The sequence below is a fragment of the Pieris rapae genome, chromosome 6, assembly GCF_905147795.1.
Source record: "Pieris rapae chromosome 6, ilPieRapa1.1, whole genome shotgun sequence".
In the NCBI taxonomy this organism is placed as follows: domain Eukaryota; kingdom Metazoa; phylum Arthropoda; class Insecta; order Lepidoptera; family Pieridae; genus Pieris; species Pieris rapae.
In genome coordinates, this window is record NC_059514.1 from 1,764,828 (window position 1) to 1,792,194 (window position 27,367).

At 31.4% G+C, this 27,367-nt stretch overlaps 1 protein-coding gene across 2 annotated transcripts; it reads left to right on the forward strand.

Moving 5' to 3' along the window:
* Positions 1-26,718, forward strand: LOC110997235. 2 transcript variants are annotated; one of them, XM_022265295.2, is made up of 8 exons: positions 1-446; positions 838-1,027; positions 1,279-1,317; positions 9,879-9,989; positions 22,047-22,211; positions 22,830-22,921; positions 23,314-23,461; positions 24,086-26,718. In XM_022265295.2, exons 2-8 carry the CDS (start codon positions 916-918, stop codon positions 24,364-24,366), a joined length of 948 nt encoding a protein of 315 aa, XP_022120987.1. In that variant the 5' UTR covers positions 1-446; positions 838-915; the 3' UTR covers positions 24,367-26,718. The 2 variants fall into 2 exon arrangements, with proteins under 2 accessions (XP_022120987.1, XP_022120997.1); XM_022265305.2 differs by lacking the exon at positions 1,279-1,317.
* Positions 26,719-27,367: the final 649 nt, after the last annotated feature.

A 27,367-nucleotide genomic window follows, 5' to 3' on the forward strand; every position in this document is an offset into this window, starting at 1 on the left:
TTTTCATTTCAATTTGCTGCTTGCGCGTGATAACTGTACACTTCGTTACAAAATTCATACTTATTATTGACGAAAAGTGTTATAACTTTCTATAATAATTAACAAATGTAAATAAAAACACGTGGAGTTTTTATTCGGTTAAAACTGTTTGTTTGTCGTGTTGAAAGTAGAACCTTAATTTTCTTACCAGAACTTATTAGTTTGTCTTGTCTCTTGGTGATCGTTTTTGTTTGTTAAAATGTGCATACATTCAAAAACGCTTATTGTAGTTTGATTTAGCGTAATTCTAGTGGGTTATGCCCGCTGTGTGTAGTGTAGTGTAACCTGTGAAGTGAAAACGTGTGGAATGTTTTATTGAAATTATTGTGATAATACGTTTTGAATTTAAATATCAATGTCGTATACTTGAGTGAACAGCGTGTGATTTCTTAGTGAATGCGAAAAATGTGAGTAAAAGTACCATTTAAGTAACTGTAATTTACTGGTAACTGGATGTCAAATACATGCTTGAATGATTATTTACATATACAAAATATCATAGTCAGTAATTCTTCAAGTAAGATTTGTAGTAGAACTTAAATATTCTTATAAGAAAATATATATCTGTTTGAGATGTCAGATGTAAACATTTAATTACTTAATTTGAAATATCAGTACTATACCTTTTCCATAAATATTTAGATAATTCTATAAAAACTTGTCTTAATATATTTACTTAATTAAATAGACATTACAAAAAATGGGATTAACTAATGTTTATCACAAAAGAAAAAAAAAGAAATAATATGTAAGAGATGTTTAATAGTAAAGCTAAAAATTCTTCACTTTATTTTGCAGATTAATAAAACTTAAGTGACATGTACTGTTCCTGATGTCCTGTAGAAGTTTCTATGAGTTTGGCTGAGACATGCAGTCATGGCCAGGGGAAAAACGCTATACTCCCTAGCTGTTGTCATACTTGGGTTTATGTGCTTTGTAGTTGGCGCTGTTGCCATTGGACTACCAACTTGGGGTTATTATTATAGCTGTAAGTATATTTTTTTTTTATATTTTATCATTGTGTTAGCTGTGAAATGCTAAGCTACTTTTGGTTTAAACATTATTTTTAAGTTTAAATTTACTAACACTTCCTACAGCACAAGTTTAGCATCAACAACATATGAAGACTTATTTTAAACTTATTAAAATACTCTTTATTATCAAAGGTACTTCACTGTCTTGACAATTAATGAACATTTGACTTTTTCATTATAACATAAGCTTGACTAATTCTTTCAGATGATTCTGACATAGCACTCTCACTGCAGTCCTATTATTGTAAGTAATTTCTTTCTACATTGTACATAGTCTCCTACAATTAATTCTTGATAATATGGGGGCTTGTGTGGGTGTGGTGGTTACACATAATACATATTTGATTAAGAGTCATATAAATGTTAATATCTTTGGCTCTAATCATCAAAGTAATCAAAAATTATTTGTTACACTGCAGCATGCTGTCATAACTCTCTCAACATATCGCTTCTTGTATCTTCACAGGTTGTTTATACAAAATAAAGGAATAGAGATTGCTTTAGCTATAAACCTAATATAATGCAATTTACAACAACTCTTTTATTATTATTTTATATTTAGATATGAAGAAATTATATCTCAATTCTATCCTATTAAAAGTGGTGCTGAATGCGAGGTTAAATAATATAATTTACTTTTTTTTTAATCTATAGGATGATAGTAATTTTCCTATATGTACTAGTAGGAGTTTTTACGGCAACCCAGTATGGCCTTCTTTTTTGTCTTACGCAAATTATCTGATAGTGCAAAAACTCTGTAGTAAAATTGCATGCAAAATTCTAGAAATCAACGTAACTCTGCGACCGTTAAACATTTAAACGCGTACATTATCTATTTTTAACACGAGAAAAAACCGGATTTATCAACGGAAGTTACAATCCTAAGCAAAGTAGGACGGTAGAATCTTCTATACATTGTCTTACTTTTACCTTTCTAAAGCCCTATCTCGAGATTAACGGGAAATTGATAGCTTTTTTATATTAAACCTTCTTGAGTAGATTGACGCGATTGCTATAATTAAATGGTTCTTGCTTTAAACGATATTTTTATATTAACGGTTTATAATATAGTACGTAATATTTTACGCTTACTCAGAAATAAGAATGTTTTTATAATACAAAAAAATTTGATGTATAGATTGTCTTTCAATTTGAGAAGCACGAAATGTTTTTGTACTTTGTGATATTTTTGCATTTTTAAACGTAAACGCCCACGTTCCATGGTGCATTTTAAAATGTGATCCGCCCGCCAAACAGGTCGTTGACCCCGGGACCTTTGTCACAAAACTTGTACTGATGTACCATGTTGCTTATGGCGTTGCTTTTAGATACCGTACGTTCAACTTTGGTGATATATTGTAATTCATGTGATAGGTTCAGTTTAAAGCAGTATGAATATCATTCTAGTTTTTAATCTCAAGTTAAAATTATAATGATGTAGTAAATCCCTAATAAATTAATTTCAAAACTTTATAAAGAAATGTTTATAGTATAAAAAATTGATTAAAGGAAAGTAACTTTTACTAACAAAGAGAGATCTAATACGCGCTAATGTGTATTTTCTACAACTACTAGTTATCTATCACCCAATACCGCTATCGATTATGCTTTCATGTCGTAATCGAAGATTTATCACCTAACTATAAACTACAAACCAGAATCAAGGTACTTGTCAAAGCGATACGACAAAAAAGAAAAAGTTAATATCTATATTCAAAATAGTTGAAGTTATTTTAATGTTATAGTTATGTCTATTTAAATAGTTGAAGTTATTTGAATGTTATAGTTAGTCTATGATTAACCTTTGACCTTCTGTTGTCTCTGTAAATCTAATTAAATTGTTAGTAGAAACGTCATCCCAATTACACGTTTCTCAAATCCGTGTATCGAAAGTTCAAGGTATCAATACAAGGAAATTTCGCAAATTTAGGTCAAATATGCCTAACAATACTTGGAATGGTACTGAAATTCCGTGTATGCAACCGAGATATTCAATTCAAACAATGACAATATTGATGTTAAAATTTTGTTTTCAATATGAAGTATTAAACGCATATTGTAGACCAAACCTGTCACTGCTCCTCAACTCTCAATCATTTAAAAATTGGCTCAATGTATTATAACCTTATAAAAAATAGAGTTATGACGTATAATAGATTAAAAAACAATCTTGAGTTTGATATAATGCATTTTTATTGTAAACGTTTCTATCTATTCTGGAATACATTTTCAAAATATCGATATATGTATACTGTTGCTTTATGACATAGACTTATTAATTTCTGGTGATTGCTCTGTGATTATCATGAGCTATCAAAACACATGTCCTCGCCCCATATTGTCATTTGTCATTTAAATATAAATAAATCTGTGGCGTTATAACTTTTCGGGTCTGGCCATCAGACTGATTCTATTTAATGAATGTTTGTCAGTTTTATATACAAGTAGGTGATCAGATTCCTGTGCCTGATACACGCCGTTGACTTTTTGGGTCTAAGCCAAACTGGTTACCTCGCGATGTTTTTGATCACCGTTCCTGCGAATGTACGTAGAAAGTCCATTGGTCCACAGCCGGGGATCGAAACTATGACCGCAGTGATGAGAGTCGCACCCTAAAGCCAGTAATCACTGCTCATTTTGTCAATTAGGTATTGTTAAAACCCAAGGTTGTTATTTATTTCTGTCAATTATCAAGTTGAATTGAGAGTTACAGAGCACGGGCTTTAAAACCGGTAAAATGCACAAATATCTACGGTTACAACAGGTTTCAAAGATTTTAAGTCTTTGTTTAGGTGTATCATATTTATCGCAGCAAAAACATGCTGACAAAAAGGAATATTGAACTTGATAACGGAAGTTTTGATTCTCAATACAACCGTCCAACAAGTTTATGATTTGTTTGATAATGTTTAACAATAGTGTAACGGTTGTATTGGTACTGTACATTTGCGGTTAAGACAGAGTTGGTTAAGTTAAAACTTATTAATATGATAATGTCGATGATTTTTCGTCTTTGAGTGAATATCTTCTTCTTCTGGAGGTTGGCCGTCAGTCGCGTGAAGCTTGTCTCGTCTTTTATTAGACTTTTTCATGATTACTAGGGAAATATATTGAGCAGTAGTTGCACGTTGCCTTCTGTCTCAGACATTTAAGGGATCCTTCCAAGGTCGCTGTAGCCACAACTAATCTGTAGCTTTTTTTTTTTGTTTAATGAGGTGAAAATGCATTTATGCAGACCCGCATCAAGAATATCGAGCTTGACGCGGGGATTGTGGGGCTGGGTCTACACTCAAATCCCTCTATTCAGAGGGGTAGCGAGACACTACCCACTAAAAACACCTCAGCTCATCACAAACTAATCTGTAGCTGGATCAGGTGTGTTCAAACCGCCACTGGTTGGTCCCTAGATCCTGGTTCGTTATCTTGAAGGGAGCACCACCAGAGAGAGAGACTTAGTGTCGCGCGTGAAGGTGAGGGTGACAATTGGTTGGCATGGTGTTAGTTCCGTTCTCCCCTTACTCCCCAGCTTCGATGATGATTGATGTAATTTAAATTTGGAACACATATAATTAAGTAGTAAATTAGTCCGTTTGCGGTTATCGCTTCCATGATTACTCAATGCATGTAAAATTAATTACATATTAAGATTCCCATAATGCGGTTCTGCCTTGGTGCGTATCGCAGCATGACGATGCTACTCTGACAGCCATTGACCTCGTACGTCTTAGGATAGTTGTTTTTGTCAGCTTTTGTTTAGTTTTCATTCCAGTTTAGTATTCATGTGACAAAAAGACGTACGTATCAATGTCAAATGAATCGCCGGGTCATTTCATTTATTGTTTGCGATCGTGAATCGTGACGTTACATGAATAGTCACCAAATATTTATATAATATACATATTATGTCACAAACGCTATATTTCACGTTCGTGTGCAAATATTTTGTTGAATCTAATGTATGTACCTCAAAAACCGTTTGGCCCATAATTATTTATTTATTATTTTTTTATTTCAAACATACACACATTATCTGTAAATAGAAAAGAAGAATATTATTTGAACGTTTGAAAAAAATGCATCTAAATTTAAATTTGCTACCCGTTTAAGAGTAATTACCATCGACATATATTTATGTTAATATCTTCGCTAGTTAAATATTAATGACTGATTCTTTTAGAACCTCGATGATTGCTCGATCTTTTATTCGTATGTATATTTTAGAAATAATTGTAATTTGTACGTGTTTGAAGCGAACAATAAATTTAAACCACGTTTATTTAACTTTAAGAAATAGAATGAACACTATAAAAATGTCTACAGCGCTCGGCGGCGTTCTGAGAAGAGTAGTTTTAAATTGTCAAAAACTTCAAGTTGCTGCAAAATGTCTAATTCAAGCGCATTTTTTTGCATATCATATTCTGAAACTGCGTTATTATTAACGGTTGTATCTCATAACAGGTTAATAAAAGTTAGATCATCGTAGCATTCTAGTAAAGGAAACACTGATGGCTAGATTTCCTATTCAGCTCGAACAATCTTTTCACAATCGAGATAAAGCGCTGAGTATAAATATAAACCATATCACTAACAATAGGCCAATTAAATCTTTTACTCCCAAACACAATAACCTATCTCAATCCATGACTATCTGAGATAGACATTTAATCCAAGTATAGTAAAAGTGTGCCAATTACCAACCGACGGATTGTAAGAGTCATCTGTCGATACAATCTACCGTGATTGCGTGGTCGGTGTATGTGGATAGACCTTTGTATCAAAATGACAGTTCACTGTGCCAATATCCTATCTTAAGATATTATCTTAAAATATTAACACCAGTTTTTAAAATAATTAAAAAGCTAAATTTAAACATAGACATGTATATTGTAAGATTATTTGTACGGTATTATATACTTTATTTGGTTTATATTGACTAACAAATACAGAGTATAAAGAGCGAAGAGATTGCATTCTATCCGTTGCCAAAAATGGATTGTCTTCGTAGAGTTTGGTTATTGGAATGCAGATAGGAGATCGATCGACTGTCACGGTCTGATTGAAAAATGTTTGAGATTGTGGATTAATTATTTTGTTCGGTGTTAGAAAATATCATTTTAACATCGAAAAAAGCTTCTGAATTTTAATTGTATAATTCTTTAATACCGTGTACCGTGTTGAAGGTATACAAAACTAGATTAAATTAAGTTTCTAGTACACAATTTTAAATATCGTTTTGATATACTATGGGCGCGGATCAATAAACTTTATTGCCGCTATATTGCTCGGTGAAAATTAATTGTACTCTCTGACGTTTAGTTGCATTATGCCATTTCTTTAAAAAGTAGGCTATCGGTTTACGGGGGCTTTGTGAATCGTTAAAATTATCGTCTTGCACTTTACGAGTTATTGTTCTGTAATAAACCAACGGTTGGAAGTCTGCGGCGTCACGAACGTAATTTCAGTGATGCCAACTTGGGATTTCCTCTGAATTTAGAGGAAAGATTACCTGGAAGAAGAAGGTATATCTATGCAATAATTAAAAAAAGTATTTTAATATGTATTAAGCCTATATGTATAAAATAATATATATGTCTTAAATATATAAATTAAGTGTCACGTTGTTTGACAATTGTGGACTAGTAAACTACCGAACCATATCAATCAAATTTGCAGTGTGCTTTAATCTAACTTAAAAAATAGGATTACATCTCAATTTATACCCGCAATATTATTTTATTGCAAATATTTGTTTATTATTTGATACAATTCTAGCAGATGGCGCTGTGTTAAAGTAACAACGTTTCACATAATCTCATATTTGAGATTACACCTCAAATAGAGTGTACAACAAACGCAGGGAATTTAGGGGTAATTGAAGTTGGTGGTAGGGGAACATTCTGTAGGAGTTGGCATCATTTCATCATTTTATTAGTATGTAATTCGTACTTATATATAATTTCCAAAAACACAATTTATAAAAAAATAAAAATAACGAGCAAAGCTCGGCCATCCAGGTACTGTAGTTTTAAATTACATCTTTATTCTTTTGTTTTTCTTACCAATTTGCACTAGTATTAAATTGTCTTGTTTGTCTGAAATTAACCTTGAGTCCATTGTTGTTTATCGTGATCGGAATGCAATTATTGATTGGGATTTTTATGAGGCATTACGGAATAGTCCATTGCAACTCTATTGACATACATCTATGTTAATATGTTTGCTAGTTAAATACTAATGACTGATACATCATCGGCGATCGCTCGATCTTCCATTCTTATGTATGTTTTAGGAATAATTTTGTATATGTACGAATATGTAGCGAACAAATCGATGGTGGAATAGTTTAAAATTTGAAAAAATTAAGGTGCTAGAAAGTCGTAAGCGCTATAGATTGGCTATGTTTGAAACCGAAATGCATTTTCGAGGTCTACAAAAAAAATTAATACGTTTATATACCTATTTTCCTTTTTGAGAGCTTTGCGTAACAGGGGGCAAGCGGAGGGGAGGTGGGGGGGTCAATAGTTAAGCGGCCCCAAAAATGGTCAATAAAAGCGCATATTATTCTGTCTCATAACTCTCTTATTACCTATTTTTTATTTATACCTATTCTCCTGTCTTCTAAAATTCTCCTATCACATTTAGTAAAACTTGAATCATCGGAGTATAACTTTCTAGTAATACAAACACTGATAGGCTAGATTCCTATTCTGCTCGAACAATCTTTTCATTATCGAGATTAAAGCCCTGAATAGATATCACAGACAATAGGCAATTAAAAACGATATGAGTAAGAAAGCTGAAGTGAAGTGAAGTGAAGTGCACAAGGTCGGACAATTGACACGTGACTCAGGAGTTAATTAGGTGCAAATGTGGTCCCTTTACGTGCCGGTGGTAATTAGCAGTGCATGTGTTGTAAGTAGTTAGTTCCTCGGTCATTTTGATAGCACCACTAAGGCCAGTGATGCCTTCTACAGGGTTTGCCCCCCCCCCCCCCACATTTAGGGGGACACTTTTATGAAGATGTCGAGGGAGTATTGAGGAGGTCGATTTAAAATATAATTAAGTACTAATTTAACAATTTACATAAACAAAGGAAATTTTAAACGTTTTTAATATTTTAGCTTATTCCCAACGAATAGAAATAAAAACTTAGCTTATTTCATAAATTATTTTCCGTATATGAATGTAACAATTTTTTTCTATGAGAATTGATTAATTATAATATTCTACCATTCAAGTTTTGTTAAATCATTAATACATATTATTGGGTCAAAAATGCACCTTAACTCCAATATTTATTTTAAATGAATGTATTTTTAATTAATACTTGAAATTACCTTTCAAATCGAGTGAACAATAGAAAATATCTGTCAATATGTAGGGTTATTGTATGTTGGTCTTAGGCGGAATATTTTATACCAGTTCGTTGCCGGCCTTTTTAGGAATTGGTACCCTCTTTTCGCGGCGGACCCTAAGTCAAATTGGTTCGATATACTTCAGTCTTCAGCTGGTTCCACATGGTGGTCGCATGGCATGGAATTTCGTTTTTCTACCTCTATATCCGGTGAAGAAACTTATATATAAAAATATTAACTTAATTATAATTTTTCAAATTGCGTCAGTGAAATAAGTAATTTAGATAGATAATAGACATTCGTGATAATAAACCAATTATCCTCAATAATCATTTCTACTTATTAGCATAGCTGAGTCATTTGTGGCATGCAATAATTTTTCAGTAATTATTGTATTGTAATTATGTCAAGCAATGGAGTGGACACATCATTTTCTTAGTCATCTGTCTAGTCAATCATTTGGGTATCAAATTTCTGACGCCCTACTACCAACTAATATAATTGATTTGACTTTTGTAGAGTATTTGGACGTATACAGAAGCATGCGTCATTTGAATAGTAAAAGTTAAATATACAAATAGTACGGAACGTCACATGTCACTGTCAAAAACTGAAATTTCCGTATTTGAATATTTGATGAATTTTTTTCGCAACCTTCGTGCGTGGAGACGTCATTATATATAATTTTTTGTTCAATACAATTAGACAGACGTTACTAGCTATATTTAGTATTGGGAAACGATTGCGAAATAAATAATTTCAATGTTTTATTAATGCAACGTTTGATAGACATTTGTTTCTGTAACATTGCCATCTTAAACATAAGAACCTGCTGCTACAGTTATATGGGTTCAAGTGTATCCGTTATCATTTTTTTATGATATGACAGGTGGTCTAATCAACATCCTATTTTTTGTGAGATAACAAAAGACATACACCATGTGTGTAAATTAGAGTGATGCAGTTTCCATATCGGAAACTATTGCCAATTTATTAAAAGTTGAGATTCGGAAAGCAGTACTATGACTATGGATTTGATGTACTTAGCTTATTCTGGAAAAGTACAGGTTTTAATATGTTATTATAAAACTATTCAATTTGTAATTTACAACAACTAAATTAAAGAAAATAAAAGTAATACATACTTAATAACATTACAAATATAACATAATAACTTAAATATATGATTAAAATGAGGTAGGCAAAGTATTCTCATTAAGAAGAGCTTAGTCACTTACATTGGCACTGAGAGAATCGTGATAAAAACCGATTTCTTATTTTATTAATTTATTCACACTTCGTTGCATTAAAAAAAACACAAATAACCCAATACATAAAAATTATAATGGCTGTAACGGGCGGTCTTACCTAGTAAGGGAAAAACTTAACCGAATTATTTTATTAAACACGCATTGATGTATGTTACAATTTCGTTTTCTTTTCTTTGCAGTGGAGAATCCAAACTTTGACAACGGTTACTTCGGACCATGGCGTGTCTGCAAGAAGCTGCTCTACAACAGGGAGAAATGTGGCACCGACGTATCAAAGTTCCGGCCGACAAGTGAGTCTTTTAGAAATAAAAATAACCTTTTCTAGGTCTGGGGTTTAGATTTCTATATCTGTTTCAAGATAATTTATCAATGTAATAGGATAGCAAGTAGATCATCAGCCTCCTGTGCCTGACACATGCTGTAGAGTTTTTGGGTCTAAGGCATGCCGGTTTCCTTACGATGTTTTCCTTCACCGTTCGAGCTAATGTTAAATGCGTAAATAGAGAGTCTATTTGATGCGCAGACGGGGATTGAAGCTACAACTGGGAGGAGAGTCGCATGCTCAAGCCACGAGGAAAACACTGCTATGAAAATATGTTTTTAAAAAAATATCTAAAATTATAGTCAAATGAAAATATAGCTTCAGCTAACAAAAACAAACCGAGATTTTATACTCTTTAAAAACATATTTTTCTCGTTTAATAGGATCGTAATTTCGTGGCTGTATACAAAATATTTTCTATCTAAATAAACTAACTGTCAGATAAAAGCATCTGTGAGCCTAATCGACGATTCTGTATTTACGACCGATTGAGAACGCCCTTGAAACGAATTAAAATGTTCAATGCACGGATACTGGCTGAAATTGTGTGGCGAGACTGAAATGATTTTCTTGAAAGCTTTGAATACGACTTCATCTATGATGTAATTTGATTTTAAAAAATATTTTTGTCGAGAAGCTTGGGACCAGAATTTTTTCTCAATAAATGTAAACACATAACATCGTCATCGTCACCTTGTATAAATCTCTCTTGACAGATTTACCTCGTGCTTTATATACTATTAGGTATATGAATGTATTACAATAAATATTAGATGATTCGTACCTGCTTAAATATATCACATTTATAATGTATTTTCTAAAATATGTTACAATCTAAATAAAAAAAAATTTATAAAAAAAAAAATACACTTCCAGATTTAGTTTTTTACTTTTATTTTTTAATACATTTAAGTAAGAAGATTTTTATATTATTTCCATTTTATTTAAGTTATCACAATCGACGCACGTTACGTTACGTTACTTACGTTGACCTATAAGACAGACAAATTTATGAAGCCGAAAATAAAGCGAGCCGACTGATTATAATAAATCTCTTTTATTTTGTCATTAGCTTCGATTGCTAGTTTCGATTGGGGAGCGTTCAAGTATTAACGAAACGCAATTTTTGAAGATTTTAGAACCTTCCTCCCCTCTATATAAGGCACAGATATACAGACAGAATTAGTTTGTGCCGCTCTGCCATGGTCAGGTAACTCTATATTCCATATGTATTAAATGAGGGCTCTTATTTTGCAAAAATCAGAAAAGTTACGTAACGCGTTGTTTTAATCCCGTCCTGTAACGTTTTGCAAGAACCCCCCTAAATTGCGTTTCTTAATACATGAACACTCCCTTGGATTAAAGTTTTTAATTAATATGTTTAACTATGATTTTATTGCATGTATATTGTATAGTTAAACTTTCGAATTTAGGATTATAAGATATTGTTGACACAAATAGGACCCGTAAGAAAATAGCAAAATTGAGCAAGGGCCCGTTCAAGTAAGTCGTAAATTTACTGCAAATTATCCCCCCCCCTCGCCCCTTCCTGTTGTCAAAAAAAAATGTACATCAAAGTGTGAATTTTATTTATTAAACGCTAATTTTATAAATCTAAGTTGCGCTTTATAATTTAAAACAATAAAACGCTCTGAAACCAGCTGTGCTCTGTATTTGAATTTTAAAAACTTAAAAAAATTACAGTATCTATGCCAATAAAAAACTTTAACCACGACGAATGGATGTGTACGTAACCCAATACAAAGTCATTTAACCTAGTTTCGCTTTATTGCTTATTCCTGAACTGAACTTCGTTGTTGAAGGCTAAATGTTGTATTATCACGGAAGCATACGCCTTCCCACAGGAAGAAGCTATAAAGGCGACTATCGGTGCCAATTCCTTTGTTCTTTATTGATTTTCAAATTTGTAATTCTACAGTGTCTTACGCGTTTGTCTAAGCAAGTTCGATTTAGTTCACTTGTTGAATTTTTAATACCTACTAATTGATACGATGACAATAATCAATATTTATCTATTATGAATTGGCGTGACCCGGGCGGGTGGCATTTTTTCCTTTCGTTATACAATACATGTATAAATATTTGACAGTCAATTTATATATGTCTGACATAATTCTATATTTTAAAAATCAAAAATATAATATGATCCAAATATTGTAGATATATCTTGTCGATTTAATGCCATATTTTTTAATACGTATTTAATTGGAGGAGTGTTTAGCGTACCTATCGACGAGATGAACATTAAATGTTTGACAGTTATAAAACTCGGGAACATTTTGTATTGAACATTTAAAAAAAAAATTTTGGTCAACTATCCAATAGTTATGATTCTTTACTATACCTACGGAGACACAACAAAAAACATGACAATCCGTCAAGCCGTTCTCAAGGTATTTTTGTATTAAGATGTTAAGACCATGTTTGATATGTGTAAATCTTCGCCTACGCAAGGTTTTTGTGGCCCTTGAATGGTGATTTTTGTTATGTAATGTTTATAGAAAACTCTAGAAACATGACAGAATACAATGTTAATTAGCACCTTGATTACAGACGACAGTTGCGTGCTGTAACATTTCACACACCCTACATTTGTGTTTCATTTAGCTATTTTAGTTGTTAGCAAGGGAATTATGTAATTTGTATTTACAGAGCATTTTTTATAATAAAATGGATATATGTATATATATGTTCCAGCTACATATTGTGACCATGCCCTTAAAGAATATAAACTTATTAGAAAATTCACTAAAAATACTAGAGAGATTTGGAAATAAATCGTTTTTTTATTCGTAAATCAATCTGAACGTAAAACAATTGGACGTTGAACGCTTATGGTATATAGAAATTTAAATATACTTTATACACTTCACGTGTGTAAAAATTTTTATAAAATAGCACAAGACAGCACCAAATTATAGGTCTATGTGTTAAAGTGTTTTAAATAATCGAAATATTTCTTGATTAGAACAATTGTATTACCTCATCGCATTAATTTGTCGTTAACACACATTAGGGATAGGTTCGCACGTTAGTATTTTCGCCACCTTGTCGATGGTCTAACGAGCCGAGTGTTATTACGTAATTGATTTTTAAACTCCTTTGTTATGTCAATGATACGAGTGGTCACATTTCACCACGGTAATAATTTTTATTTCCTAAACGGTAATATTTTAGTGTCGGTGTGTTTCTAGTGTTACTGAAAGGTCGGTGATTTAATAAAAAGAAATTGTTTTAATTAAGTAATCCGTTTGTGAGTTTTATAAGTATATTTTTTTTAATTCTTAATCTATGGTTTATTTTTTATTGTTTTAAAAAAAATTACGTTTGAGTACATAGATATGTATTAGTTAAGTTTATTTTGAACTTTAACTGTTTAAGAGCAGTGTTGGCCTAGTGGCTTCAACGTGCGACTCTCATACTTGAGGTGGATGCACTTTCTTTCTATGAAGGAAAACATCGTGAGGAAACCGACATATTGTCTTAGACCCAAAAAGTCAACGACGTGTGTCAGGCACTGGAGGCTGATCACCTACTTGCCTATTAGATTTAAAAATGATCATGAAACAGATTCAGAAATCTGAGGCCAAGACCTAAAGAAGTTGTAGCGCCACTGAATTTTTATTTTATTATTTATTTTGAACTTTGAAGTAAAACTTATTTTTAACGCTAAAGCAATTTCTCTTGAAGAAATGAAAAATTAACATTTTTGGGTGTTTTACAAAATTATTCGTCGGCGTATTTGTAAGATTATTCTATTAATTACAATTTTTTATCATATTATTTTTACATAATATTGTAAATAGTATACCGATGAAGACAAAAGATTTATGATTAAGAATAGCTATTTGAGTTATGGAATATACAGTTTTATAATGAAACATCAAAGTAGCAATAAATTTCATAAAACCGTTAATTCATAACTTTATCTGACATTTACGCTCTCTAAGCGTAAAGTTTCGTGATTTATTAGAGTAAATACTTATCCTTTTTGAAGATGTGCTATAAGTCACGACCAGCGAGAATCGTGATTATTTTATTTAATATCTTAAACCTAGAACGGTGTCTATTGCTCACTATTTCTCAGCCATTATTCCTGTAATGGTTTAGACATAGACACATTTATTGATATTTTAAGGGCCTGTTTCACAATGTCCGGATAAGTTCCAAATAAGCTATTTATTACTTATTGATAGGATAAATAGTATTTTTGCGTTTCACGACTGTCAGATAGCGCTATACGTCATGAAATTCGAAGTAACTTATTTGGAACTTTTATCTTTCGAATAATTTATGTGTTGCATAGCTATTTGGCACTTTATCCATACATTGTGAAACAGGCCCTAAAACTGATACGAAGCTAACTTAAAGATAGAAATATTATTAAATCATCAAATATAATATAAATACTATTAAATCGATTATTTTCTATTCAGATGAGACATTTATGTTTCTAATTTTGGACTCCTTGCGTGTTTGGATTGGCCACTCCCAGTGACCCATAAGTTTTAAAGCGAGGAACACATTGAATAATATTATTAAGAGAAATAATATCAACATAATATACTTCTAGACATATGGGCGATCAGCCTTATATATTCCTTATGTATTCCTAGATATACCGGCTTCCTCAGAAAGGAATTAAATGTAAAATTTGAAGTATTTCATATATATTTATTTTTTGACGTTCATAAAATCTTCTTCATGATAAATTGGTTGTGACACAATTCATATATCGCTAGTCCCCACACTAGAGAGTTCATGTGTTGTGGCTTGTATGTAACAATTAGTTTTGAAAAATGAAAATGTCTTACAAGATATCAAGCAAGCAATAACATACATTGTAATACCTATATGAATGAATGATTGATTTTAAATTTTGAATTTAGAATCTACCTCGTGCGAGTAAGTGTTATTTGGTTGGTGTACGACTGGGAATTATTTATTATCTCTTAGAAGATGGCTCAATACTCAAATCGAACTACTAGGCTAACACAGCTCAATAAATATCGTTTTAAGTAAAACAAATCACTCTAAAAGCGGACAACATTTAATTTTCGTGCTTTGTAAATTAAATCAACTCAGAAATAAGGAAACAATTGAAATACCCGAAAATTCAAATTAGAATAATGAAACAATGTGTGTTCTGAATTTCGTACTGAGGCATACCAATTACGACATTTCTCACGGGCTACTCTCGCAAAGAAAAAATAATGATAATCTTTTATTGCTTTTATAAAGTCAATAGGATTTTATCCTTGACCTTGATTTTACAATGTGGTTTGTCAAGTGGCGATCGAGCCTGAATCGTCCTGCCAAAAGATACTTTATTTCTCAACGAATTACATTCACTTATCGTGAAAATTTAGAGTAGGTTAGTTATGAACATGTGTTTTGAAATAATTTGAAAATAAGCTATATAAAATAAAAATATTACTTTCTTACAATATGTACAATATTATTTACAAAAGTGCAGGTAGGTCTCTTCGGTGTTACAAAATGCATTATGTGACTATTTAATATCATAGTAATCATTTCTTAGACTCGTTCTCTAATTTATATTGAACTAATACGATTTTTACATAGATTTATATGTGGTTAATTATATGTACTTTTAAATTTGTAATAAAAAGATTTTATTTCTTTTCAACTGGATGGAAATGTATTAAATATTTGTGCGCCTTAATACATAATATTTAATTTCCCGTTATTAGTCCTCAGTTGTATTAAACACAATTTATCAATATTTCTTAATGAATATTTTTTATATGACTTGTTTAAAGGAATTCTTCAAAGTCTAGGCTACATTTAACTTATTCTAGAAGCAGTTTAGAATCTATTCCATAGGAGTTACGTAAATAAACTTTAATTAGTCCACTTTAGTAAGTAAAGCCTTTTTTTTTTCAAATAATCTAATACAAATAATTACTGAAATAGAGGCAGAAATGTCTTATAGACACAGGTGCAAGCGTGAAAATGCGTACTCGTTTGTCTCTCTCTGTCAAATTGTGTTTACGCTGCGATAAAAAGAGTCGGATGAGTTTTTTTAACGGTGCAATTAGACTGAATATTATAAGGAGGGAAAAGTATAGTTTTGAAAATGGCGAGTGTTTATCGATTATGCTAAATCGATCCTCCATACTTTCACTCGTCTAGGAATGTCTAGTAATATTTCTTTTTCTGTGTAAATTGGAAAGTCACGTATTGAAATCAATTTGTTCAAGATTAAATGCGGTTACTAAACTGCACTATCGTATTGTATAAAACTATGCAAAATGAATGGTTTGACCGAGGTGCCAAATCTAACACAGATACAGTGCATACACACATTCACACATACTTGACATATAAGACATTTTCTTTTTCAAGACTTTTGCTCAAAACTGTTTTAAACATGTACCATTTACCAGTGGCTAATAGTTACCCAAAACACAGTGACTCCCTAGTGTGAAGACTTATATGAATTGTCACACAACCAATTTGTCACGAAGAAAGCTCAGGCGCCTAGGAACATTCTTTCCTGTTAATGAGAAAGCTTACTTTTACTAGAAAGTAGCGAACCTAGTTTAAGTCGCTTACTCGTCTAAAGATGAACCTAATTGCACTCCATTTATAGTATTATATGTCTCGTTCCCACGCTTTAATGAGTCTTTTAGAACTTTTATGATATTCAAATGAGGCCAAAATGAAGATAACCTGTGGCTATGGCTTCACTAAACCGATGCTCATCATCGCCATTTGCTGATTTGATGTAATACATTGAGGTTACTCAGATAATTATGAAAATATATTATAGAAAGGATATAGTTGTTCAACGCAGCACACGACTCACGAAGGGACTGTTTGTATTATACAAATCGATTATCTATCAGAAAACTACACTTTAAATACATAATTACGGTTTCGATATTTGTAAATATGTAAGGAACAGCTATACTAACAATATAATATAATAGACCTGTATAGTAATTTTATTCTGGGAGTACGTTGTCTTCACATATAATTATTTAACTAATGTTTACAAATATTGTAAATGCTATTTTAAAAGAGTATGTGTGGAGTTTCTTTACTATTCTTCTCCACAACTACCTTTTCGAAGAGGCAACTAGAATCATCTATTTTATTTAATATTCAAAAGTGCATTTTAGGTGGTCTAATTGGAATAAATGATTTGATTTAAATTATGTTGAAAAAAAAGCAAAGCTAATAATGATAAGCAATAGCTGAGTTCTCAGTTAAAGGGACGTAAGCATTGTTATGTAGTTATTTAGGATATATTTGTCTGTATTAAATGATTTGTTTGTGTGTATGGACATCGCAGGCACCTTATAGCAGCTGGTTTTAAAACCTACCGCGCTGACACAGAATAAGTATTGTTTTTTCCGCAAACCCTCATTTTTACACCATCACACAAGACATCCAAATTAATTAGTAAATGTTTCAATATTTTGTATTGTGTTTTTCTTTTGTGAATGTTTGTTTTTGTATATAATTTTTGTTAGATAGGTTAGTTTTATACAGAAAATACAAATTTGATTACGGTTCTAGATTAGTGTTTTATAATAATTTGTTTAATTTTAATAAGACAGAGTTAAATATTCTTGCTTTAGACGTCCAAAATGTCTATTGAATTGTTTGAAAACAGGTGCATGTTTGTTTAGATTCTACGTCCGTATATGGGACAGCGTTGAATCAGGTGTTTGCATTGTTTTATCCGACTTAAAAAGGAGTAATTTTATAAAGGAGTTTGTTATTGAGGACAGTATTCGGAAACCGGACCAATTTTTCAAGGAGACACGTTCTTTATACGTACGAATCTGCGTAGAACATATCACATATAATTAATTCCATTGAGAGACTCATTGATCCGAGTCAATGAAGAACTGAGGGGAAAGGTCCACGTGGACGGTCGTCAAATATGTATATGAAATGCTTCTAGCTTTACATTTACTGCCAGTTCTTAAATCATGGGCGTAGAACGGAGGAGAACTGGCAATAAACTCTCCGCCACTGTTTTTAGTCGCCAAGTTTGTTTTATTTTACACAACGTTTGTAAGCTGCAAACATTACACCATGGTCCACATGACATCTTAAGTAATTATAATATAAAAAAATTTAAAACAAAGATTTGTCCTCTATCAGATGGAGGCATGGTGAAATAGGAGCAGGCACTTATATTCTTGTGGGAACAACACACAAAAATACAATAATCTTGTTACATAGATATATAAATTCCACCCTTGATTTAAAACATCCTAATCAAATAAGATAGTTCATAAAATCCAATTTAAACAGAATTTTCTCGAGGAAAATGGTGGGCGAAAACAATGCACGATGATTGACTCTGAGTCACGTTATGAAACGTGCAGAAATGTCGCTTATAATAGGTATAGACTTGTATAGAGTATAGACACATTATAAACACACCTAATTATCGTTCAAAGTATATTTATTACAACGAGGAATTATATAAAATACTAGCAGACTCTGCCAAGCATTGCTGTGGTTCAGATTTTTGTTATATTACATAGTAGTAAACTATTCAAGGGAAACGGTAGGAGAACTTATGTGACAGGTAGATAATGTACATTGCTATTTTTAACACAGCGCCACCTGTTAGTATTGTATGAAATAACAAACAAATAATTTGCAATAAAATAAAATTGCGACTAAAATTATAGATCTAAACTATCCTATCTCTTAACTTGGACCAGACTGCTCACGGGTGTGCCAATTTAATTTTAAATCGGTTAAGTAGTTTAGGAGTCCATCGCGGACAAACATCCTGATAGGAGATTTATATATATTAAGATATTATTAATGTAAATTAATATTCTATGTGTTAATATAAATATTGAAATAATTCAAATTTATTTATTAATATAGGGTGCCGTTCAAGTATTATGCCCCTATAGGGGAAAGGGATGGTTTAATTTTCTTATTTAGTGATTACGTCACTAGTAATTTATTACTTTTTTTTAATGTTTCCGAAGAGGTTAATGTACTATTTTTGAGAGCTTAACTTACTTTTACTGACAAGAAGAAAATGGGGGATAATTTGCAGTAGATCTGCTTTTGTAATCTCTTAAACGGCCCCTAGGTCGTCTAAGTATATTAGCAAAAAGTTGATGTAAGGTCCAGGCACCGTGAAGGATTCTGAGGAAGTCAGTATATCTAGAAATATGTCTAATGTCATCGTCATACATAGTCAACATTTTAACGACATCGACTGGACTAATATTTCGACGTATAAAAAACAATATTAACACGGGGTTACGGTTACTTCAACTATTAATTAATGGGTTATATCAGCCCATATTTTTCTTAAAGTCAACGAGCTAATAGGGAAATTTGTAGTTGACTTGCACCGTTCTTTCATTAATTATACATTAGTATATATGATTAAGTACCATTACTGTGTATGTACCGATTGATAACATATAAATGTTGATTTGAGGGATTTCACATTGAAGGATTCGTTTTCAAACAATACATTCTATGGTGATTAAAATAACAAAGATTCGCGTTAGTCACGAACTGACAAGAAACAGTGTTTTATTTCTCAAAACCTATTTGTATAAGTCACGATCTTCTCCTTAAAGTACTGTCAAAATTGTCAAACTTCATAAAGAAAAGTTCAGACAGCACAGATAATGATTTGAAATCGGATAATATATACAGAGAAGATAACAAACGAAATTGCACCTATTTAGCACAATTGTTTGCAATGCAATGCAATGTCACGCCATTGTCTCGTGTTCAGGGTTTTTTTTTTTATGTTTTTCTTGCAATTGTAAACAGCCATCACGCATAATTTAATATCTTAATCTGAGTCATCGGTGACCTTGTCGTGTTAAATGGCTGTGATTTAAAAATGGAATGTATTTTCTTCGGAAGAAGTCTTCTATTTCGTAATTATTTGTAGGCAAAAAATATAGTTTATTTCTTCAGTAAAAGAAATTTAAATTCATTAAACATACCATTATTTTTAATCACCAGGTTTTTTGATTTAAAAAGGCATCATCATTCATATTTGAAATCGTCACCAATATATTAAAACAAATATGTTCTTCTTATAAATAAGAATGTTATATATTATGTGATTCGTAACTTTTAAGCAACCTAACTTTTTCTAAATAAATAACTTTAATAAGTGCATTTTTTAATTGACTTCTTCTTATTTCACCTAAATTTTCCGTAGTAGTTATATACTAAAGTACTTGATATATATATATATAACTTTTAATTTCGGGTTTTATCGAACTATGACATCCATTATCAGGATATTGATCTTTTCCACCTCAAAAAGAAAGATGTCAAAAAGTACTTGCAGAGCGGGAAGACTTTGATTTTGTTTTAGTAGTAGTTTTTAATTCTAAGTATTATTTGTTGTTTAAATGTAAAAAATCAGTTTACTTTAGATATTTTTTTTAAATTCATCTTTGTCTATTAATGCACTTGCTAGTTTTCTGTTTTATATGCATATATTGTTTATGTATGTAATCGGTTTTGGCTTTCTGTATTGTCTTATAATATGTATAAGTATAAGCTGTTAGATTACTTATAAATAAATAAATAAATATCCTAGTTTTGTTCATGTTGTCTTTATCGTTTTATCAATCATGTTATTCAATTCATCATGTTATTTAATTAAAGATGGCTTCCAAGTCTAGACACAAAGACTTATCCTTATCTAATCGTTTCTTATCCCTTTTCTATTTAAAGAAATTGCTGTTTTCAATTTAAAAGTTCTAAGTTCTTATCGGAAATTGTGAACGTTAAGTAGAACTAGAATGTTTGATTCATTAATTTTCCATGAAAACACCTTGAAGTACAGTTTGCAACCTAAATGTGTGAATTGCGTTTTAATTAGGAGTTAATTGGATTAATATTTAGTATATTTTTAAGAAGAAATATGTGTATTTTGCATATAATGAACTCAAAAAAATTGTTCTTTTTAAAACTATTTACTAAGGGTTATATTTGTTTAAAAAATATTTTTGATGGTATACTTCTCATAGCGTGTTAGGGAATAATATAAGAGTAAATTTTTACGATGCGCTTGGACACCGTTAGAAAATATCGACAGACACCCTTAAGTTCTATATTATGTTTAACATTTTTATTTTTTGGTAGTACTTTTGGCTTGTTAGGGAAAAACATTTTTTTTTTCTATTGTTAGTGGCGTAGTGTTTTTTTTTGTAAAATATTTTTTTGCCATATATTAGGTTTATAAATGTTTTACCAAAACGTATGAAATTAATATCACTTCGAATAACGCTAAGCAAACTGGAAAAATCATAATTTACAGTAGCCAGTTTGCTAATCTCATTATGGGTTCTAGATAAAAATATTTTTATTATTTAAAATACAAAAATGTTCATTTGGAAATCATTTCAAGTACGCTATTATTATATTGGTTTACAGAAATCAGACGTGGACATATGACTAATGGTTAAGCGATTACTTAATTATTTTAACTATTAAAGTGTCACTCACTTACAATACAAGTAGACCGAGAGTTTTTTACGCCGGCTTTTTCTCTCGGCCTACACCCTCTGTCTTTGCCGATGAGTAGGGATGCCTACAAGGAATTGATTGACGTGGAATAAGTGATACCTAGAAGATCTTATGTTCCAAAATAAACGTATTTTTTTTTTTTTTTTTTAGACTGACAATATTATGTTAGAATTGTAACCATGGTAACAAATGATGTATTTATTTTAGTCCAAGTTTTATAAAGGCCCTTAAATCTAAATCAATTTCAAGAACATTTTTCCGCTATTTTTAGGTTGCCAAGAAATCTTAGTAGGGATGAAGTTTTCACTTCGTAATTTTTTGTTTTTATGATAGAGTGAAGTGACTTTTGTGAATATTTTCTTTACTAAATTATGAGCAGCCGTATTATTTAGCTGTATAAATAGAAATATGCATTCTAAAGGCCTCACAGTTTAATATTTTTAATCACTCAAAATGTTTTAAATTGTAATTGTACTCATTCCAGCGGCCGTGTACCTAGCGGGTGTGGTGGGCGCGATAGGTGTGACAGTGTTGGGTGTGTTCTGTGTGCTGTCGGTACTCCAGCTCGCCATGATCTCATCCAAGGAGAAGGTCGCCTTCAAGTACACGCACCTTGTTATGACCAAACTGGCGCTTGCGTTATTAGCGAGTGAGTATATTAGTCGTTAATTTTCTTTACTTATAAATGATACTTAGTTGTGAGTGAGTGGTTACAAATCTTCTTGGACGCTCTACGCTTTTGACTAGCGAACTGATAGTAAATGTAAATTTACTATTAATTGAACTTCGTTTCTGACGTTGGTATGTGTACTAGTTTACCTATATGAATAAAGTTATTTTGAGTTCGAGTTTGAATTATATAATATACTTATATAGTTTCCAAACGTGGTCTGTGAGACAAGTAAAAGTAGATAACTATAATATGTAAGCTACTAGTGTGTGCTCTTAATAAGTACTTATATGAAAATTAAAGTGATACAGACAAGTGTGTGTTCAAGTTAAGTTTAGGTGAATATTATATAGTATTTTTCCTATGATTTCTTCGTCATACATTTTCTTTTGAGGGCAAAATTTTTTGTTTGACGTACTAAAGAACTCATATACTTATAACAACTTATAAAGTGCAATAAATTATATCAAAAACAATTACTGTGTAATAATTATAAATAATTTGAAAAAAATTTGACCCATTGCTTTGTTCCATTAGTTCCGAGGTCTTTCTTTCAGGTACTCAGTTACGGTGTTATTAAAAAGTCATATTTTTCAGCGTTATTGTCAATAGCAGCTGCCGGTTTATTTGCAGTCCAAGGCGATGACAGAGGTTTCTACATCTATAGAGGAGAAGCTTTCTATGTACAGGTGCGTCCTTTTTACCCAGTTTTGGTTTCGATTTAATGTCACGTTTCCCATCAAGTACTAGAGAAAGGTGTATGCTTTTAAAAATCAATTGCTAGATTGCTCTTTTGTTTGTTTGTATCTAACAGATACCGGCAAACATCTTGAATAAATGTCCTTGCCTGCGCAGAAGGTTTTAGGTATCACGGGGGTGGGGGGGAATGGTGACGTGTCGATCGCGTGATTGGTTGACAGTTGACGTTTAATGGTTGATGCTCAAGAAGTTTGCCGGTATCTGTACATAGCTCAAAGTTGTTCGTTTTTTTAAATAAGTTTTTAGTTTTATAAATAAGTGGAAATTCAATTTGTATTAAGACTTTACTGCGATTAATTAATTTGGGATCTTCAAATTGCAGATAGTATGCATCGTTATAAATTCGATACTGTTTATAATGTCGGTATATGACACGTTATTTTCGCGGAGAGACGGTGGCGATCCTACAAACCCACTTGGTGAAGCTAATGCCACTACCATTAATAATCCAGGGTTTAAGGAAGGAAGAGGTGAGATTCTTGGAATAATTTATTACGTTATCTTCTTTATCAAAATGTTTTTAGAACCAATTTAAGTTATAGGTATACCTGATATAATTACAGATTTATTTTCATAAGGCTTGATTAAGTTTTATTAAGACCCATAAGAATAGTCCCAACTTCATATATTTTAATTTAGTACAAAAAAAGTAGTCTTAGCTGTTTTTTTTTCAATATTATATACTAGCCGCCCGTCCCGGCTTCGCACGGGTAGATTTTTTATTTTTGTAAATATTGATATGTTCTTTAATATTGCGGAACATTTTTTTCCTTGATTCGCAGCGCATGCGATGAAAGATATTTAATATGCTTTTTTTACACTTTAGGTAACATTATTGTAGTTTTTTTAGGGTACCTTATTTTTTTCTTGCATCAGTGATAATGTGGCATTCAAATGCTGAAAGAATTTTACTAATCGGTCTTTATGAGCCAATTATTTACGTAACAAACAAACATACAAATCATCTTTATAATATTAGTATACATGTACAGCTTGTAAACCAATCTTTTTCCAATTCCAAATACCCACTGGTCTTTTTCTTCTTTTTCTTCTTAGGTCTTAGCACAGTATGTTCATAGACAATTTATTTCCAGGCATATCAATGACAGACGCGTCAGGCAAACCGTACACTACGAATGGTCACGGTAGCGTGGCCTCCATGAATACCACGGCTACCACCTTAACTGGCCTCTCAGACGCCAGCACAATTACTAGGTCACCTCTGAGGTCCTCTTTGAAGAAACCCCGACCCAGGGAAGGCGAACCGGGCGGGATGGGTATCCAAAATCCAGGGTATTCGGGGAATTCCCCACCTCTCAACCGTAATGGCAGCCAGAAGAAGGTCAGAATACAGACGCACAGTACTGAGGTGTAAGTGGCAAGTTTGATTCCAAGTGGAAAAAGTTGTTAGGAAATATTAATTGTTTATTCTTTATTTCCACCTGAAAAGTTTGAATTGACTCTATAACAGTGTTAAGATTTTGATTTTTATATGGTGTAGCCATATATGAAGCAATCTAGAATAATTTTTATGTGTAAGAGAAATTGAGTTATCTATAAATATAGATAAATACAGTTTCTGTATCTAAACCTCTAACTTTAAATTTAATTAATGGCAACTCTGAGTATGTCTGTCTAAAATAAACATTTTATTTGATGTCTATACAAACTTTAACTATTTTTTTTATAAACCATGAATCTCTTAGAAATCTTTATAACTTTTGATATTTTATAGTCAGTATAATATAGAAGTTTGATTATGATTTTCTGTATGAACAAACTATAAAGTGGACACAATATATATTCCATACTCATAAAAACAAATCTAAGTGCATTCTTTTGTCTCTATCTTTCAATTTGTGTTTACACTGTGATGAAGAGAGATAAATGAGTACTAGGTATAATTGTGGAATTGATCTGAGTTTTATTATGGATATAATCAGGTTAACGGTTTTATAAAATTATTTAAGATGTATTTATAACACCATCACAAATGATATTGCACAAGTAATATTAGTTGCAAATATAACGCACTAAGGACTTTGACAAATATGTAAGCCTAATTCAGTTTCTAAATTTATTTAAAATTATAAATTGGTTGATGTTTTTCATATAAAGGATTCTCAAGTTTTAATCTAGTCTTGAGATTAGTATATTAAGTAAGACATTTCCTTTCGGAGAGCATACATTTGTCCTCAATGAATATATACAAAGGCAGGCCGGAAATGTTTTATTTTTAAATGTCATGATACTATTAGTTTCAAATTATATGTATATTTTTTGTCATGCAATATTATTAAAACGATTATTTTTCATATAAACAATGAAGTTTTAAATTTATATTTTTACAGACTTAAGCTCTAAGAAATTTTTTAATTTTTTTTTGTTATTAAAATTTATCATACTACTGAACATTTTGATATTTAAATTTTCATACATTTTTGTATATTTGCTTGAACAAAGTTCTGTTTTGTACATATTGTGGCACATAGTGTTAGGATGATAAGAATTTTATATACTGAATTTAATATTTTATTGCAATATTTTTAGTGTTTTTGATGTTACATGTAATACAGATGGAGTGAAAACCAATACATTCAAAACTAATGTTGGTTGAAATTTTAATGTATACAGATTTTGGCTGATTCAAATCAGATTACTAATACTAAATAAGTTGTTTTTAAGATAAACATAGCAAAATAATATGTTGGCAATATATGTCCTTTGTCTTGATTATAAATGTAGATATTTAAAAAATTAACCCACCAGGTTTTAGGGAATTAGATTAGTATTGGTCTCAATCAGATAAACCATTTCGTAGTACCTTAAGGATATTATTTCAAAACCCCCAAAATGAGACCATTGGCATCTCATTTTGGTGAGGATTTCTTAGACTAAGGGTATGTGAATTAAATCCAATGTTTTTGATAAACAAATTACCGTTGATGTCTAATTTCACCACTTTTGCCTTGTTTCTTTATGTAAGATACAGTAGATATTTATATATAAACAATATTTACTCGTTCTTTGGAAACCCCCTATCAATAGTATTATTTGTACCTTTAACACAATGGTGTTGGTCCGATACATTTTCCAAACATATGGCAAATTATTAATTTACATTGTATTAATTCAAATATCAGATTTTATTGTTCTTGATATAGGTACAGCCTTATATACATTCTTTTGATAATACTGTGTAACCAATTACCTCTTTGGTGAGCAGAATATCAGTCATAATTATTGTTAAAAACATCTTTCAGCCATTATGAGTGGTCTTTTGTTTAGCCTCATATTATTTGATGAACTTCATTATCTAAATTGTGCCTTTTCACTGCAAGTGCTCTTGCTTACTTAAGTTTATAGTTTTATCCGTCCACTTTCTGGTCTTAGTTAAGTCTTATGTTAAGTGTAATCAGAATTTATATGAACGTTATTTTTTCTGTAATTGCATAGCAAAAGTACGCCTTGCGTCAAAAATTTAGATCGAAATAGGTATTTTGCCACTATATGGCAGTATGGGTAAATTTTCAGAAATACTACTTATTTTAATTTATCAATTGAAATACTTTTTACGTTTACTTTTGTTCATAGCTTGTTACATTTTTAAGATTGTATTACAGCCATTTTTCATTAATTGTGAATTTTTTGTATTAAAATATTTTATGTGTACCTTTTTAGGTAATAATTATACAGTCTCCGTCCGTTATAATTTGTTTTAAGTTGCAAAATAAAATGTCCATTTACTTCGATGTGTTTTTTTTAACATTCAATTAAATTATGTTAATATCTACTCAATATGTTTCATATGTAATCACATTAAATGATAACGTAACTAGTGCTCAACCATATGATTTTTAATTTGAATTAAATCTGTTAAGCAGTTTGGAATCTTTTTTAATTTTTGCAAAAAAACATATTGTATGTCGTAATGTATGACATGACAGTATGGCAATTTTTCCAAGAGGCCTTTTTTCGCTGTTGTGGGAAAGGAAGGGAAATATCTATCAGCTATCTAGTAGTAGGAGTTAGGACCCCGCGCCAGCCATCCCCTGCCGTGCCCTTATGTTTTCAGCTTTGATGTTAACCTAGGAATAGAAATTAGATCGACTTTTTTTTTTTAACAATGCACAAAATTCTTTGATGTCGCCGTCAGCTCTAGTTCATAGCTTCTCCGCTCTCTTTCCGATTTTTCAGTCTAATGACGTATGGTTTTTACATTAAGTTTAATAACGTGAGTTAACCCAATTTAATCAAACATAAACGAACATCGAGAGTGTCCATGGGCGGCGGTAACACTTAACATCAGGTGAGCTTCCTGCCCGTTTGCCCCTTGTTCTATAATAAACGTAAACCTACTTTATGTACGATACATT

Excerpts from the sequence above, each read along its gene's own strand:
- LOC110997235 (XM_022265295.2), top strand. The coding sequence starts at position 916 with ATGGCCAGGGGAAAAACGCTATACTCCCTAGCTGTTGTCATACTTGGG. Across the intron at positions 1,028-1,278 it reads TTGGGGTTATTATTATAGCT|ATGATTCTGACATAGCACTC; the intron begins GTAAGTATATTT and ends TAATTCTTTCAG. Across the intron at positions 22,212-22,829 it reads GGCGCTTGCGTTATTAGCGA|CGTTATTGTCAATAGCAGCT; the intron begins GTGAGTATATTA and ends CATATTTTTCAG.